At 38.9% G+C, this 19,523-nt stretch overlaps 1 protein-coding gene across 2 annotated transcripts in view; it reads right to left on the minus strand.

The window, feature by feature from the left end:
• MTA3 (metastasis associated 1 family member 3) overlaps nt 1-19,523 on the minus strand; it is a 136,667-nt gene that overhangs the window by 27,449 nt on the left and 89,695 nt on the right. For both annotated transcript variants that reach the window (XM_037405660.1, XM_037405659.1), the window contains exons 15-17: nt 18,673-18,759; nt 13,407-13,553; nt 1,830-1,861 (exon numbers count right to left, since the gene is read on the minus strand). In XM_037405660.1, coding sequence (XP_037261557.1) covers nt 1,830-1,861; nt 13,407-13,553; nt 18,673-18,759 — 266 coding nt within the window. The remainder of the gene's footprint in view (nt 1-1,829; nt 1,862-13,406; nt 13,554-18,672; nt 18,760-19,523) is intronic.

Consider the following 19,523-nt stretch of genomic DNA (forward strand, 5'->3'; position numbering starts at 1 on the left):
GCTTTAACTTTTTATCTGTTACAATATTAACCATAATCAGTCAGAAAAAGGGGACTTTATTTCAGGGTAATTATTTATTGCAGTAGTCATTCAAAAATGGATCTCAACACCATTACTTTACTATGTCTGTATCGAACAGATAATCTCATATTGTTTCTAATGCAAGGAGTAGCACATTTTCTGGCTTTACTGACATATTCTACCTACTCATTGGAGAGTAAGAAATTTTCCATTACGCATTACTCATTCCGTTACACAGTTATGCTTTAATTGCAGAGAAGAGTGGACATATTGTTATAACCTTTTCACACTAAACAATATTTATTTTTACTTGTACTTTTATTTAATTAAGTGCAATAGGCAATTACTACACACTGACTGCAGACCATTAGCTTGTGTTGTCAGCAGAGAGGTCTGGAGAGGTTCACAACACAGGAACCTCAAAAACTCAAGTTATTTTGAAACTTTTCTCTTTAAAGTTTGGCCATGTTTTGGTGCAAGGAGAAATTTTATAGGCAAAATCCCTGTTTCTTTGGGTCAGTTTTCAGAGCAGTTTTGATGCATTAATGGAAAAGAGAGACTGACAAAATGTGATACATTCAGAGTAAAACTGATAGGAAAAAAATAAAGGGAAACAAAGAGTGACTTTTTTACCAGCTTCAGCATTAACCTCTACCTCTTTTTGAAATCAATGCAGAATTGGAAAAATATTGAAAAAATTTTCAATCCCTTCCAGAATTTTATAGCAGAGGAATACACCTGAATAACTGAGCATCTTATTTTGAAATGGGTCTATCTAAACAAACAACTGTATCACATCCAGTAGAAAACAGAAACATCGCTTTTTCCAGACATATCTCTACTATTTTGAAATTTTGTGATCTGTAGTCCTTACCTATTTATTATCCAGTTGCCCTGGATTATTAATGACTATTTATGATAAAGGCAACGAACTGTATTTATCCTTTGTCCCCTGTTGACTCAAGTATCTGTGTGGGAATGTATACATCCCACAAATGCTATACACTCAGAAGAGGTCATAAACTTGAAGTGACATCCTGAAAACTGTAGGAATGAAAACAGGCAAGCTCACATCAAGTTTTGTTGCGTTTTATTCTAAAATTTCAAAACTTGCCTCAAAAATTGGTCTTTTTCCAGAAGTGGATAACCCTCTCCCCAGATTTCTACAGGACAGGCATGAAACATTCCCAGTCAGAGATAAGTTTTCTTTAGGTGAATTTTTGTTCAGTCCTTCTCTGACTTATGAGGAGTTTGAAACAGAAAGAGACTGATAAAATTTCTCACCTATAAAAACCCAAGATAGACACGAAGACCGCAACATTTTTACACATAAAACTTTTAAATCTCACTTCTGAAGACGTATCTACCCGTTTAAATATTTCTCTATTTCTGGAACCCAAACAAATCAGACTCAAGGTAAAGTCAGAAAGCAGACTCAGAGGAAGTGATGCAAGAAATCACTCAGCTATTGTTTTGAATTTTAAACATGCTCTAACATGTGATATATATAGAATACAAGAGATTTTATCATCATTAATTTGACAATCAAAAAACACTTAAACATGTAACACAAAGAATCGTAACTGGATTTTTCACCTATTCAAACTGACAGCACTGGTACCTCCCATTTTTTGCCAAGATTTCCCATGAAATGCTGTAGCAGGCTAACTCATTTTATCTGTACAGTGTTCCTGGACTTTATAAAACAACATGCCAGTGGCTTAGGATACTACCATATCCACTTTGTTTTCAAAAGGAAAAGTCCTATCTATAGATAGATTGATACCTGTAATCTTCTCCATACTTACCATTATTGTTCTTGTTGTATGGCTGGACGATTCTGGAAAACAAAAGTAGTACAGCATGTTAGAGTACTGTCTTTACCCAGAAAAGCCCTGTTCTCTGATCTCATCCTGACGGCTAAGATGCTACTGTTCAGCTACAACAATGAACATATCAGAAATGCAGATTGGAAAGATTTCTCATGAAACAAGCTTGAGAATCATCACTGGTCCTGAAAATATATGGCACACTATAGTGTGCTGTTAACTGCACTCATTCTCTTTGCCTAATTAACCTCTTCTGCAAGCAACTACAAAAATGGAACTAATTCATAACTCATGTTTCAAAAAGTGGGGTTTTTTTCAGTGTGCTTTTAACATACGACATCGTTGAACATAGAGGATTAGCTCTGCAGAAAAAATTGCAAACTGTATCAGCATAGTTCCATTACTAATTCCATCTGAAAAAGCTTATAAAACCAGACAATCATTTTTCTGTGAATTTTGAGATGGATTCTCAGTTTGAAATTGATAAGGTATACTGCATAGTGTAACATCCAGAAATTTTAATTATTCTTTCCTATATGATAAATTGGGAGTCAGTCAACTGAACTCACAGTTATATTTATATAAAAATGATGAGGAATCACTATTAGGCCAATAGCTAACATAGACTTCACTTTGTTCTTCAAATTAAATTGCTTTTTTCTTCCCCTAAGGAAAGATATCTCGCCCTCTTTGGCTTTAAAATGCTACAGTTGTCACATTGCAGCCACATTTTTTTTCGAAAAAGTGTAACTTCAGCAACTAAACATCCTCCTAATTAGTTAACAAAAACTGCAGGAAAATTCACTGCTGATCTATAAGATGCAAGATGATGCTACCAGCGATCTCACAGGCTTGCTCAAAAATTTGGGTAAGATATCACATTGGTGATAAGAGCACAGATTTCTTTTGGAAGAGACATTTAACAACGCTACATGGAATTCTGGGTAAAATGTATGCAATTCTGCACGAATTGACTCGGCAGAGTCTCAATTCTGCAAGTGAGATAGTCATACAATTACAGTGGGTTAATTATTCTTGCCCTGGTTCCAAATTGCAATTCTTATGGGGGTCCCAACTGGCACCACTTACACAAAGAATTCTCCATGGGTTTAGTTATAGTTAAAAATAGTATTAAAGAGATTAAAAGGACATGAGAAAGAACAGCTGCACATCTCTTTCTAAAAAAAACGATAATTACATGCTCAAATGGGTGTTTCTCTTTTACTTTGAACAGTCACCTTCACCAGTCTGAAGGCATAGTTCAGTCACTGATACAAACACAAACCATTTTAAACATCTTAAACTGTTTAGAAACTTTAATCCAATATTCAGCAGTAATCCCTGTATCTAGTTTACATTTGTACAAGTCTTCATTCTTAATCGACTCTAATTTAAAAAATAATGTATCTCTCTCAATACAGCTGTCAATAACTTCCCATTGATAAAGGTTCTGTGATGTGAAAACCCACCTAAAGCTACTGATATTTCAGTTGTGACCTCCCCTCCCAGCCCCTTTTTCCTCTCTTTTTTTTTTGCACAAGAATTATCATGCATAAAAATACATTTAGGCCATCAGTCCTCCAGGCAAGTTTTAAACTGGTAGTATAAAAATTAAATGCTGTGACAGTCTACTGTTTCCTGATAACTGAATATATTTGGCACTGTTATAAAGTAAGAGAAGATAACAGTAGAGTGAAGAACTCTAAACCCTGTTCAATTCTTATCTTCACAGTAAGGCTATTTTTGTTATTACAAGCGTATTTATTTTTTTGACATCCCAGTGAAATAACATTTCAGGATCTGAATGTTCCTGAGAAAACGCAGAGGCTGCATTCACGGAGGTATAACCACCTGAATAACTCCTGACACAAGGACTCACACCGTTCATAAGCCCCACTACCCAGAAAGAAAACAAGCCAAACTATCCCCAATCCCGAGGAATCCTCAATTTAAGCAGAATTATCAGATTAAACAAAAAGGATGAGGCTTCCTCTCTCTTGAAATTTAGAGAAGATGCATTACACAGCACTTCCAGTCACCTCCAAAAAGATCCAAGTGAAAACCAAAAATCCATACTTTTTCTACTCACACATTACCATAACAAAAGCTTCGCTCTTACCCAGAGGTGCTATGCTTTTGGCGTAGTTTTACATGCCAAATCTACAAAAACTATGCTTAGCCACAGTTGTCCCAAAATACTCAGTCACCCTCTCAGTTCCACAGACAACAGAGAAAGAATATCTCCCTAAAGGGAACTGAGGAACAGCTGAATGTACCTGGAGGCTGTTAAGCAGCATATTTTTGAAGAATACTTCACAGACATTCTTAATGCAATGCACTCTGTTAACTCCAGGATATTGATAAAATCTATTAATAAAACCGAGCAAAGAAGTGAAGAAAGATCTGTTATATTTGTAGAGTAATATCCCTGTGCTATATCATACAATAAAAAAATTCTGGGTTTTGCACATCATTTTCTTAGCTTTTACTGCTGTAGACACTGAATTATTATCAAAGTCGCCAAACACCTTTTAGAAAAACTCAAGCATAAATAGAGCGCTGGGAAAAGAACTGTTTAATAAGTAGACAGTCAAAAAAATTCTAGCAGACAACACCAATTAAGGTGCCATTGCTACACAGTTTAAACTCTTACATACTCTGATACCCAAATATTCAGATTTCAGGACTGAGACGACAGCGGTTTCTTTCAGAAAATAATTACACCCTGATTTGGCAGGACTCTGACCAATGTTTATGCATGAACATGCACCAGCAAATTCTGTGGAAAACTTTGCTTTCAATTAGGGCAACCAAGGAAGAAAGCCCTTGCTTCCAATTAAAAAGGCACTCATGCAGCACTCAGAGGCGTGTTTTACAAAAGGTCTGCACGCCAATGCAACCTCCAATGCAGCTCGAGCACAACAGAGCTTCTTTAAAAAACACAAATGCCTTGGTGTTCAACACAACAGAAACCAACGCATGGATTTTCAGTTTTATCTGCCAAGTTTTAGAATGCCTAAGGGAATTTAAATAATTGGGCTCAAACAACACTGAAACTGCCATCAGTGGACACGGTTTATAAATGAATTCTTACAGCAAATGATTTTGTGCAAGGCAATAATCTGCACTTGTACTTCTTCAGTAGAAAGGAAACTCCAGGATACAGAATGGTTCTCCCCTGATGGCCGATGAAGTGAATTACTCCACTTTAAGCAGAAATGTCAGACAAAATCACTAGCAAGGGGTTTTGGTGATGTGATGCAAGTAAATCACAGAGCAACTTCAGTACCGAGAAGATGTTTAGAAGCTTATTATTGTGGAGAATTTGGCAGAAATAAAGGCAGAAACTCCCCAAGATGCTCATATGCTCTTTCCACAACATATTTGAACTCAAACAGAAATAAGTTGCGAAGAGAAATTCCCTCACATCAGAAGTTGCTTTACCAAACTTAATGACCAATCAAGTGTTTCTCCCTTTTTACAGGCACCAGGACATACAGGCACTATAAAAGTTTCCACTGTAAAACCATTTAAGACTAAATCAGAACAAGTCCACTGCTAAAGGATGGTGCCAGCCGCAGAATTATTACAAGTTTACACATTGTTCCCTAGCAACATGTTATTTTTTTTTCCCCTTAACAGTTCTTCAAGCCAGGATAGAAATCACATCCTTAATAACGCTCCGGTCCTTTTCCAGCTGTTCACTTATGTTTATATATGGTATCCTTTAGTTCTGCTGATAGGGAACTTAGTTCTCTGATCTTCACCTTTCCCTTTTATATTAATGGGGTCATCAGCAATACCAGTGGGTGAAAGGTGCCCTTTGTCTAAACCTTCCAGAATAAATATGCTTGAAGATAATGTCATTTAAGCATATGAACAAGTCAGACAGGCAACAGCAGCAGTGTTTAATCCTAGTAACACTCCCAGATTATTACGGTGCATAAGACTACAGGAAAGAACTTTTTCACCCAGACTAGACCACCTTATGAAATAAGCTGAGAAAGTGAGACAGTTTCATTATTTCTTCTCCACTTGGGTTATGAACATTTTAAGTAACCAAACGTAATTGGTTTTTTCTTACCAGTTTGCAGCAATGGAACAAGTACCATTAAGTGTTACTTCAAAAGTATTATTATTACAACAACAAAAAAATAATCTTATAATCACACTAAAAATGAGCTCGACTTAATTTGAGGAAGACCTTTAGTTTACCGAGACAGAAGTTTGTAACACTGGAGAAAAAATATACAGACAAGAAAAGCAAAATCCACAAAAACATTCAAAATTATCACAAAGCATTATCCTCAGGCGCAGGGTCTTTGCAGTTAACTGCCTAAGCATTTTCTGAATGTGTCTTTCCTACTGCATTATGTACTAAAATTAAGAACTATTGCTCTGCAATCACAGGTTACAAAAAATAATCAACCTACTTGACAGTAATCATACACAGAAGCACTTTAAGTACGAACTGCAGATCTTGAATCCAGAACACGTAATTCATGAGGTAATACGCTGCTAACCCTGTTATCCAGCAGACAGGACTCTCTTTCTGCAACTTTAATTCTTTAAAATAATACTAGGGGAAAGTAGTGATTCCAGGAATTAGGTTCTGGTTATCTGCATTGCGTTTTTAACATTAACTTAATTACAGTGTTGTTCTTATTGTTTGCTGGTTTATGAGCTGATTTATTCTGCCAATTAGAAAAGCCAGTGTTAATGCAATTTCATGCCTGTACATTACCTGTATATAAAAAAAACACTGATTCAGCAGCAGGAATGGGGTAGTTCAGCATCAAGTGCCCTTTCCTCCACCTCTGATTCCACACAGCTTGCTCCTTCTAACCCCTGCTGTTGCCCGAGTTATCAGAAGCACGTGTTACACCCTGAACGCAGAGATACAATGCTTATCTTCTCCTAAGCATTCATTTCCTCAGCACAACAGAATGAGCGATGTATGGCACACTCAAAGTGCTGCATCAAAGCATGAATGCAATTCTAGTTTTGCGCTTTTTGTGAAACAAATGCAGGCAAAGAAGCTTCACAAATCCAAAGGCACATTTTTGAAAGAAAGGAAATAAACGAAAAAAAAAATATCCCCTATTAAGTTCCTAGTGTAGGTACACCCTTGGAAATAACTTACATTTCACAATATACAGTAAACCTGAGAACAACAGATGAATGGAAATTGTCTTTTGACTTTGGCAAACAAAAGCAATCGCCGTCCATATTTAAAAAACGCACAACACAGTGTTATGCTACGCTAATGCTTAGGAATAGTTCCTCCTCAGAGGAAATTCAAGGAAACACTGGTGTGCAGGAATGCTTCTGCTCCTCCCAAGACCTCCTGCGACCAAATTCAACATAAGTAAGTCACACTGCTTACATTTACCGACTGAACAAATACTCTGCAGTTTGAGCAGTTTTCAGACACAGAATGGAAGACTGTTCCTTTATTTGTAATCAAAGAACCTCAAATGCTTGGGAGATAATTGTAAAGTGAATTCATTGCAGGCAAATGATGACTGAACACTTATCACTGCAAGACAATATATTGTTTTCTCAACTTAAAGAAATTTGGGGGAGGGGGGAAAGATTTCTGTTTTTCAGACAAAAATACTTTCTTCCTAGTCGATTATTCTGCGTGTTAAGTCACAATGTCATTTGCATTGCTGGGGCTGGAAGAATGAAGACTATAGTGGGGACGGGGGAGTCATCAACTCATTGTAAAGGAACTGAAGGAAAAACGTTTTATAATAAAAACTTTTAAATAGGAAAAAAAAAAAGGCTTGAGACATGCAAATATGAAATGTATGAGATGTAGTAGCTTAGTTCTACAAATGACTGACAATGTCAGCAGTAACACCCTGGGGTAATTACAGCCTGTGTCATTTTCCAGGTACATTATTTGGCTCTGGAAGTTGTCACTAGTTCATCATCTCCAGTATTGTCATTTGTACCTCTGCAAACCCAAGTGAATATACTGACCACAAAAATGCAAGCTTTAGAACATTGTAGTTTTCTACCAATTATTTAAAATGATTGCTTCCAACTGGACAGTGAAAATAGAAACTGGCTACTCTTGTGTAAGCTGCAAAAATCAAAGGTAAAAAGGTTGTCTGAGGGTCAAAGATGGCTTCAATGACTTTGCGTAGGAAGTCATGACAAGGCTCTTACCATAAAGCATTTCATACCATGACATAAATAAACACTCCAAATAATGTATATTGGGAAATAACCAGGAGTCATAAACACCCTTTTCATAGTCCTTTGCTTCTCCAGTAAATGACAGTTCACACAGCATTGGTTTTTCCAGGGAGATCTGCTTTCCATGCTCACATTTCCATCAGTATGAGCACACACATTTCAATAAGAGGTCTGTAGCCAAGTATTTCTAAATATTTGTTGGTTACACCAAGGACCAAAGCTAGAATGCACATGTCCAAAGTAAATTTCAGAGAAAAAAAGTGATTGTGGAACAATATATAACTTTTGTTTCTCATTACTGGGAAGAGTGGGTATACACAATTCAACATTAATCACACTTTGTGTTCCAGCACAGAAGAAATGGCCGAAGTGAATTTACAGAATAGCTTGTTTATCACATCTCATTTCTTCTCCTTCAGTTGAGAATCACTGGTAGGTAAGGTTTATATCAATTTAGGTAGGTTTACAGTTTATTAATATGTAAAGGAAAATCTAAGATCTTATTTTTTGAAGTAATGGAGTGCCAGATGTTTTTTGGTATGCATTTCATGCTGCTAGCCTGCCACCACAGTAGAACGTCTCCATCTCTACCAAAAAATAGTATTGTGATAACGATCAGACACCTTTGAGAAAAATCAACTCTCTGCTATGAAATTCCGTCCTACAGTGAAAACACCTTCTCTGTAATGTACTTTCATATAGGGTTACATGAAGCTAATTATGATGAAGCACATGTTAGAACTGTTTTCTGTTTCAAGAAAATTTGGGGCAGGAAAGGCTCCGGTCTCCCTGCTTGTCAGTTTGGCTGCTTATATTTTTCATGTGTTTGTCAAAGGAGAGCCTCATCTTCCCCATGGAAAAATAGGAGTGAAATACAAGCCCTCCTTCCTTGCTTACCTCCTCGATAGCCAATACTATTAGTCATAAGCAGAGACAGAAGGACTGACCAAAATAGCATCTAAGAGAGAAGAGACTTTTTTTTTTAGGTCATTCTCCCTTTGCCAATTGCTCATGTCACCTTCTCATCTTGCTGTGCCAGAATGTGCAGGTTCCTAGGAAAACAGACCCCAAAACTGCTGTCTCTTTCTTAGATACAGCTACATACTTCAGTACATTCAGGAACAGAAATTTGACTGTTGAAAGAATCCTCTTGAAGGCATCAGGACATCTCAGCCTGAAATACAGCATTAAAGGTCTGGGCAGGGGAAGAGAGGAGGAGGATCAGGGCTGTTGATCAGAGTCTCCTCAGCCAGGAACAAGTCACAAAAATGGTATCAACGGACACAGACCGACTTGTATAACTCACTACCAAAGTTAGTATCTTGGAAATCCTGTGGATATTCTGATTCTGATACAGGTAACAGTAAGGAAATGCCTGCCAGCTAACTGAGATTATATGCATGTAAAATACCTCCACCTGACGTTTCTTAATATTACAAGAAAAATTATCATTACTCACCCTGCCAAAACAATAGCCTGATGTGAAACTTGACTACTTGGACGCTCACAGTTAAGCAGCTTGTGGGTGAAAGTAATTGCTCGGAATAATTCCAGACACTAATTTAAAGATCAGATTCAAAACATCCACAAAGCACTTTACAGTCACACCTGAATCTTCCCATCAACTCCAGTCATAAAATTGGATACACGTAATGTTCTGCAACACTGTGATTTTCTGAAGATGGAATTTTCCCATTTGCAAGAGACTGCCTTCACTGCTGAGAACCACTTAAAATATTTTGCATTGACTTTATTCTCAGCAGCAATAGAAATACTGCATCTCAGAGCAGTTACAAGCACCAGCATGCGTATGACATGAAAACTCCCCAAAGTACTGTGATTTTTTTTTTTCCAGAATGGAAAAAAACTTTCTGGCATTTTTCACATGAGATTTGCTGTTGTTTGAAAATAAAAGGGAAAACACTTTTCTAAGACCATCCAGAAAAACTCTTCCTCCTACAATAAAGGACACAAACAACTACAAGATCTTCTGCCTATCTAGTCACAATACACAGTGCTTAAGCAGTGCAATTTTACTTATGTCTGTGCCTTATACATGGGTTCACGCATACAACTACATCTCCCACTCACCAGTGACTGACACGCAGATCGGTTAATAGCAAGATCCCAGGGCACAAACCCACCATTTATGAAGAGATGAATGAGCTCCCTCATTCTTGATAAAGATTGAGCAATAGTAGTCAGAAATGACAGACTCCCTCACCTCTACTGGTTGCACCAGACTCTTGCTGGAGGTGCATCCATGGAAAAATTAAAGGGAAACTTGTGCCACATTGGGCAAAATCAAGACTCAAACCGACATAAGACTCCTGTAAGAAATGCTAATAATGTTGTTCTTTATTACTCTTAAAAGCATTAAACCAAATATGAATGATGTTTCTCATAACCTTCCCCCACTCCTCCATACAGGCAGAAAGAATTACCATTTCCATATTACACTGCCTTATTTCTGAGCCAATAATTATTAATCTGTTAATAACCAATTCTGTCAAAATACAGCACTCAACTCACCTGGCCAGTAAGACTGACTTCAAATATGCATATCTAAATAGATATTTGCACAAGCCTCAGTGACATTTACTTCAGTATTGTAAATTATGTGTACCTCAAGTACACGTATTTATATTGTTTCTTCACAACAAATTTCTAACAATGTTGGAAAAAAGCAAACCTGAACATGCAGACATTTATATGTCAATAACACTAAGATTATGAAAATAACACGAGAGAAGACTAAATATAAGCCCACTGTGCTCCTTTTTGTTTGCTAATTTCATTAAAGCATGCATTGAAAGACAGAATATATCATCATCTCCATAGCAGGCTTTCTGGATACTGTTAATTGTTACAATGCAATAAACCCTGCAACAATCAATAACGTTTTGGAACCAAAAAAGCTTTTTAGTGTATTTATGGAAACAAAAACTCTGGAGGTTGACAAAACCTTTCATTACACAAATAGTGCACCGTGGTCAGTGCAATTACACAGAAACCACCATTTCCCTAGTTTATCTGGTCACTGAGGTTTTGCTGTATACTGAAGAGAAAGTGGATAAATTATGGCAAAAAAAAAGTGTATTTTGTATTTTACCAATAAGCAGAGAGGGAGTTAAATGGCAAATGTTAATCATTTTTAAGTTGAAAGCAACCAAGGACCTGTCCTGTTGAGTATTACTATACTGGTTTGTTGCTCTTTCTTTGCATTTTATTTACACTTTGCAGGCTTTTAATTAAAGAGAGTGGCTAGGATAAGAACTGAAATAGCCATTTTTAAAGACCAAAATAGCCACTTTTACGCAAACAAAATACAGATTTCAGTTATTTAGGATATAGCCTTCCAGTAAGTTACTTTTTCACAGAAAACAAGTAAGCAGAAGTAGTAACCTCCTAAAGCAATGACTTACAGTTCTCAATACTAATTTTTCCAGTTAGATGTTATTCTGTGCAAACTGGCTCAACACAACTGACTGACTGGTAAGAACAAATCTCTGTGGCCAATGACTGGTTTTACACAAGTTTTACTTTGAAGAGAACATCTGTACTAAGTAGAAGAAAAATTTTAAAGACTTCCAAGCATGCCTCCTTATAGGGACACAACGAGGGACAAAGTTTATCTTGAACTTATTGCTACAGCCTTCTCTACAGCAGAAACGTAACATCATCTTTATTTCCAGGTGAGAGTCATTCATCACTCAAAGCTCATATAGACAGTCCCGTCTAACGGCCAGCACTGGCGGCAGGGGGAAGCAGCCTTCGTTCACATTCCCATGCAGCAACTACCAGACCATCCCTGCAGAATTTCACACTCAAGGATCACAGTGGAAATTCAGCATTTAAAGCTACACCTACTAATGTCATCATCTTTTCTTCCAAGTCCAAGTCACGTGGTTGTCATCTTGGTCCACCGATAGCTTGTGTTGCCACGCATGTTACTTGCCTGTTGTGTAACGGCGGGCTGCACACTACGCAGAGGCCCAAGCAAGCCTCTTCTGTGTATACTAAATAACCACTTTTGTTGAAATATGTAGTGATTTCTATCTAGGTATTATAAAAAGTACTGTAGGCATTTTCACTGGAAGATACAAATAGCATTGGCGATGACAGAAAAACACGATCATTATGGGAAGATGATGGAAAACGGATCAAGTTTTTCTTCCTGTATTTGGAATACTATTTCTAGTAGCTCATCTAAAAGGAAAGTCCCTCTCATTTCTACCTTGACCTATTCTGTGAAGCATGAAGAGTCACCTCTTGTGCAGATCATGTTCTGAACAGTCTTGTTTCGGAGCCTAACTTCTTTCAGCTTTCTAATCTCAACAACCTTATTCAATTACAGAACAAATAAGCCAATGGCTTACAGAAGTTACATCTCACAGAAAGAGAGCTCAGGAATGGATACATTTGTTTTCAGTGCAAACAAATTCTATCCTGCTGGATTCTTCTCTTATTTGGACAAGAGATTAAACTGTTCACAGTTCCAGGTGATTAAAAAAAAATAAAATCAGTAACATACATTCACTTTCCCGAATAAAAAATAAAGAATATTTGAGAAAAGTTAGTCTTACCCACAGATTTCTTTTTTTTTTTTTTTGCACAGCTTCATACCTGCTCTCCATTTGCACCATACTGAAATGAAGTGGACATCACCTCTGGTGCTGCTCAGTGTACACAAAAAGCCTCTCCTGCACCTCTGTGACACCCCTTCTGCCTCCTCCTCTGCAAGTGATAGTCGCTTTCTAAGGAGCTCCTACCTTCCACCAGCCCTTGTTGCCAGGGCTACCTCTTGTTTTAACTGACTCTGTGACATTGGTCTTGGAAGGCAAGATGACAGAAGCTATTTTCCCTCTACTATCAATCTCACTGTTCAGAATCCAGACTAAGCCATGTTTAGAATTCACATATTAGCAAAGAGATTGGCTGTAAACAGGTCCAGTATGTATCAAGTAATTTTGTCCAGAATAATTCAAAAGGTCTTGTATATCTCCGCAAAGTATTTCTTCAAATAAAAATGCAATGCAATAAGCAAAAAAAACCCCCAGAGGTTGCATCTCTACCTTCATCAAATTTGTTTTATTCTCTTCTTGTCCTTTTATATCAAGATTCGTAAGAAAAATGGTAAAAGGGGTTTTGTAAGAAACGGCATTAATATATCCAAGTTCAGTGAATAAGCACCACCGTTCACTGCATTAAGAATCAATGCTATAAACATGCTACCCACACCTTACACACCTGCTGGTCTGCACCCCCTTATTTAACATCATCTCAGGTCCACAGAAAGTTTTGTAATTCAGAGACTTAAAAAATATTTCTTTATATTCCTTCACATACCATCAAGACCGTTATGATGGCTGTAGTTTCTTTTCCCCAAAATACTTAATGAAGAGTGATTGGAGGGTGCAAGCAGTCGTTTTGCACTTGGACTTTGCAGGCTTGGTGTTGACCTGATTACATTGGGTTTCACTGCAGGGTGAATCTCTGTTTGAGATGAGAGAAAGAGAAAGAGAGACAGAAATTATACATACTTGATCTAAAAAATAGTCTATTCAACATATTTAATTTACATTTACATTTCAAGTGGAAGAAAAGAAAGTTTATTCTGCATGAGTGTCTTTACAGGACCTTGAATAACAATTCAAACGCAAGTCTTATTACCTACGGTTCCTCCAAGCAGGAAAAATTTATTTCACTTTAGATTGCCCAAGTTCAATACTATGGTGTAGGTGTGTAAGGATTTCAGAGGTTGAAGGGTAATACAAATCAACCTGAAACAGTTCTGCATTTACATTTTCCTGCCCTTCTGAGGCCTGTATTGGAGCGATACACCTACGGATTTTTTTGCAAGCAAATAAAAGCATTTTACTACAGTGAAATCACCTCAGTACCTCAAGCTACTCATTATTTTCTGTCACAACAACAAGCTTTAGAGGATCTTCCCAAACACGAGACAGCAGGTGCAGCCCAGCCACAGCAGGGCTCTGAAGCTATTGACCGTACCGGGTCCCCCAGGTACCGCCAGAGCCCCACAGACACTGCTGGGGAGCTTCAGCCATCCTGGAGCTCCCAATGCGGTTCTCGGAGCATGATTATTTTGGATAAGGAGGAAGCAGGTCGGGTAAGAGGCAGGGAGATGCATCTGGCCAGCACGCTTCAGGGTGGCAGCGGCTGTGTTTGCCAAAAGCTGACACAGCCGTATGGAAATTTCGCAGTCACCCGCCAGATAACAGCGGCAGAAGGAAGCCCCAGCAGAGTCCGCTTGTCCTTCATCAGGAGTTTGCTGAACCAATTAACCTATTCCCACCACACACTTGGGTTCAAAATGCCACCGCTGCGTACATCCTCAGACAGCCCCAGATGTGCGAGGGACACCAGCGTGCCCGGGGGCAGGTCCCCGTCCTGCTGACGCCGGCACCGAGTACCAGCTGCCGGCACCACCAGCCACCTGGCTTGCCCACCCAGCGGAGGGGCCTGGGGGTGGACGGGCTGGCAGGTGGCATCAGGAGAGTCAACTGCCCCCCGGGAGCGAGATCGGAAGGCAAAAATTAAGTACTTCCCCATCTGTAGCCCAGGTTTGCACCGCCTGAAGCGCGCTTCTTTCTGCTCTTCTGTTTATAAAGCATAGAAGCTGGGAATATGCAGTATCTGAAGTAAGGCCAGGTATCCACGGGTGAGGCCCTCCAGCCTCTGCCGCTCTCAGCTGTCATGCAGGAGAAACAGAAACCATTGCACCAAGTCAAAGCCCACTGCAACAGCAGATTCTTCCGCCTTCAGAAATGCCAAGGAAGCACGATGCCACGCGCCCACCCGCCCAGCTCCATGCCCTGGCTCCCATGGAAAGCCCCCCCTGCAGCCGGCAGGCACCCAGCCCACCCGCCCCGGCCAGCGACCGGCGGTGGCTGCAGGCAGCTGGCCCTGTGCCGCGAGATCACGGTGTGCTTGCCACGATAACCTCTCAAAGGCAGACCCATAAAGTTGGGACAGCCAAACAGTTTCATCAGTACCCTACCAGGTAGAAAAGAGCATGATGACCACAATGACTTGGCCACGCTGCACCGGGAACAGCATGCCAGGAGGAGACACCGCCAACAACCTTCACATTTCAAAAGACTTCACTTTGTTAACTACTGGTTTAGTCAGAGCTTCCAATCACACTCTTAAAGCATGAACACCCTCTTCCAAGACACTTCAAGAGGGTCAGATAAGAAAGAGTAAAGCAGGGTAATGCACAGGCAGGTGTTAGGATAGCACAGAGCCAGGGTACAGGGAATTGCTTCAGGGCACTCCTGTAGATTTGGGGGGGTGGGGTGTAAAGGCTAGCTTGATGTCACCAATCTTTGCAGAATTTACTTAGACAAGAGCTTTCTACTGCCATTCACTGCAGTACTCACCCATTTTTCATATAAAAGAGTTTAGGAACACCAAGTATCCAGCACATTTCAGGGCATGTCCCATTTGTCATGCTGTAGAGAACAAGCATCTATTTTGCTTTTTAACTAAAATGGGAACAGAGGCACGCTTAATGTTATGAACTTTACTGACTGCTAAAGCAAAACTTTTAACCGAAACAGGAAGGTTTGTGCTGTCTGCTGAAGACAACTGGAATTTGGATTCTAAAAATGCTCATTTGGCAATCTTTTCCAATTCTCTGAAGGAAATGCTTAAATTTTAGGGCGAACACCACTAAAAGATTATTTCCCATAGAGCTCCAGCAGCTGCATTCAACATATGAGAACTCATAAATTCCTTCTGTCTACAGTGTATAGGAGATATAATTTTGTATTTTCAGGGTAAGCAAGCTGAAGAAGGAAGCATTTGCTTCCTTTGACTTTTATTCCATTTGGAAGTCACTAATGTTCCATTAGTCTACCACAAAGGCTGTCCTTCCTGCAGTAGAGGGAGGAAGGCAGCAAGACCAAGCTCTTCCTTTAAGTTGTAGAAACAATCTTATTAGCCAGGACCACTTTGCAATGGACTGTGTCCTTCCTGTGAGGTCTTAACACCTTACATTCACCCATCCTCTGTGTTTAGACTTGCTTCAAATATTTGCGTGATTTAGATCAGCACTTTCTAACTAGCTGCTTCATCACACCTGAGAGGGGTAATGAGGCATTGCAGGGTTTCTGCCTGAATTACATTATCCCATTGTATTATTGTGTTCTGGAATAATAGTAATTAGGGGTATTTTAATACCTGCTGCTCTCATCCTTGTTCTATTGCCTACTACTTCACTGAAAATCTCCTGTCACCTGCACCTTCTGCTAACTCAGAGAATTATAACATCCAAACAACCCAAATTCTCCCTTCACCCACACAACAAGTAACCAGTTGGCCAGAATCAGACTATATGATCATTTCTGAAATAAAACAGGAGTAAGAAACAATAATTGAATGATGTATTTAGGAATCCTTTTCTAAAAACTTTTCCTGTTTCCACTAACGTCACTAGGGTAAACAAAGAAAATTTGAAGTTTCCTACTGAGTCACTTAAGTAAGCATCCTGGATTCCACGGGTGCTTAAGCAGCTGCACCTCTCTCATCTCATCCCCTCAACATGCATCCCAGCTGGAAACATTAGCCTGGTTTCCTCATAATTAGGAGGTAATATAGGACATTTAATTAGCCAGGGGCTCACCTTAGGGGGTTTGTTTAGTAAGCACAGCGATGACTGAAGGGATTGCAGGGGATTAGCCCCAGCTCCCTGGAGGACAGGACCTACTTTAATACTTAACCTGCCTCACCTGTGGAACTGGCAGCCAAGAAACAGAGCTGGGATAAAGGGGAGCGATGACCCAGCACCTGCAGGGCACTGAAATCCTCTCTGCCTCACCAGCAGGGCTGAAAACAGTAGTGCCCTGAGACACACAGTGAACTGCATGCCAATAAATGTCTGTGGGAATGGCATGACTGACTCCTGTATAAGGTATCACAAAATATTTAATACTAAATTTTATGGGGAAAATAATGCAGGCGTTACTTACTCACTGGAACATGCAAAAATCCCAAATAAACAAAGAAAAAAAATCACAACCAAACTGAACGGAAAAAAAAACCAAAAAAACAAACACCAAGGCAAATGGCAAGCAAAAAGCCAGTTTCTAGCCATCCTTATACAGCTAATTCAGATGCATGTATTTAACTATACCGGTTACACTTCATATCTCTGTAACATATATTTGCTTTCAATTGTAGCGAGATGCCTTCAGCTGTGATACCTTCACTTTCCATGCAATCAAACGCTAAGCAGACTCTACAGAGACCTGTATTTTAGTGCAGTTAATCTTCTACAAAGCCTTCACCTACCTACACATCATGCTGACACTGTTCAGCCCTTTACTGCCATTAAACCTACAGATGTAACGCTCTCAGAGGTACCAAACCAGCCCCTCGCTAACTAACTAACATGGCACTAAACACATGCAATATCTTCTACGATTACAGACACTGCCATTTCTTCTTTTGACTGCACAGACAGCTCAGGCAGACAAACCACCTCCTGCCCGACTTGCCCCCCCCCCTCCTACAAGCACAGCTCCACCAAGTTCATCAAAGCAGTGCTTTCCTCATTCACTCTAATGACAACATATGTCATACACACAGCTGGGATGCCTGTAGGAAGTTATCACCAGCTCTTTTCTTAAACTCCAGGGCAGGAAGAATCAAAATTCAGTGAGAGTGGGCATTAATTATTTATTAGCGTGCTTCCGGAAGTTTGGATTTTGTTAAAATTGATGTTCTGGAAGAACAGTTATAACTACATTAATAGCTGATTTCTGTTTCACTAAGTCAGACTGTTACTGTTTACTTTGCTCCAGCACAAAAAAAACCTCCTACTGATTGAAATTCTGAGCAAAACATCTAGACTGGGCTTCACCCTCAGCTTCCCTTCTGTAGACTGGGATTAATACACTGCAGAATTATTGACTGATGCTCTCATCAATGAATTGATTTCTATATTCACCTGAGGATTAATAGAAAGCCTCTGGGGTATCTCAACTCATATATGACTGCGTAAATATTCAACAGTGGTGGTTCCTTGCAAAGAGGACAATTTTCATTTTTTCTAATATGGAATCACAATTACTAGGATTTATCCTTTCCCCATTATTTTATGTGAGTTCACTGTCCTCCTGGCCATGATCTCAGTACAAATTTCATCACATCTTTTAAAATTATGGCATTAAACTAAAAGATCAGTGTCTCAATATGGTTGAGGTCTCCTCCTTTTAAGCACACAGGAACATTACAAGTGGATTCAAGGGGTACAGTAGAGCAGCACTGAGCATACCAAGTACCTCCTCTCTGAGTGCTTATTTTTTTATTTAGGCTGTCAGACTATTTTTCACATTCTAAATTACATCAGGTTTCACTCTGCCATTTTAAACCAGCATCAGAAGGCTTTCTGCCTATATCCTGTAAGCTCAATCATGCAGTTTTGCAACCGATAGTGGACCAGAATTCTAATTACATTATTCACTTTACAATTTTCTTGTTACTAAAAGCGTAAGTCTCTTACTCTATGCATACAGGTTTTTAAAGTATCAGTACACACTGAATGTTCATTTATTTGGTTTGTTATTCTCTGGAGGCAGATACGCACCTAAATACCCAATGATACATGACAGTGGTTTTCTGGTGCTTTTTATCTTCAGAGGATTTCCAGCAAGTTCACAATGTCGATCTGCATCTGAGAATTTTAAAGAATAAAACTCAGTTTAAATATTTTACCATTACAAATATAATTAGGACACACCAACCAGCTTCTGACTTGCATTTTTACCAGAAATTTCTTTTTTCTTTTTAGCACATGTTCTTCTTTTGGTCATCATTACTACTAATAATGGATACTTAAAGGCAGGCCATGTTCTCATTCATGCAAGTGACGTTATGATTATTTTTTTTTAAGTTCATGTAAGTTCTAACACAAATTTGATTACATGTTTTGCTAACAAATCCTTTCTGGAGACAGTCAGCTAGGGAAATAAAACAGATGAAAATATGAATACTGAAATAAAACCAGTTCTGGCTATTAAAAATAATTTACACTGAATTCTTCATTACTTTCTACAAGTTTGTCTAGCTCTAAATGGGGTAATACAAAGGTAAGAAGGATTTAAAGCTGGGACTACTGATTTCTGTCACGTCTTCCTCTGATAGTACAGTGATTCGTACAACTCTTAATAAGCAAAACAGAACACAGGGGCTATCATGGCAAGATGAAGCTTAAAAAACAAAACAAAACAAAACACATCCACCAAAGAAACCCTTTTACTATAAAATTTTGAACAAAGTGGTCATTTGTAACCAAGTATGACAGAGCTCAAAGGCCTCAAAGAGCATAACTTCCTGCAGAGTAAAGGAAAATAAGTAATTCAGTAACTACCTTAATTTCATGCTACAACTATGAACTCAAAGGCACTGAAAATACACAAGCAGAGAATCTGTCTAAAT

Source organism: Falco rusticolus, chromosome 12, assembly GCF_015220075.1.
Source record: "Falco rusticolus isolate bFalRus1 chromosome 12, bFalRus1.pri, whole genome shotgun sequence".
NCBI classification, from domain to species: domain Eukaryota; kingdom Metazoa; phylum Chordata; class Aves; order Falconiformes; family Falconidae; genus Falco; species Falco rusticolus.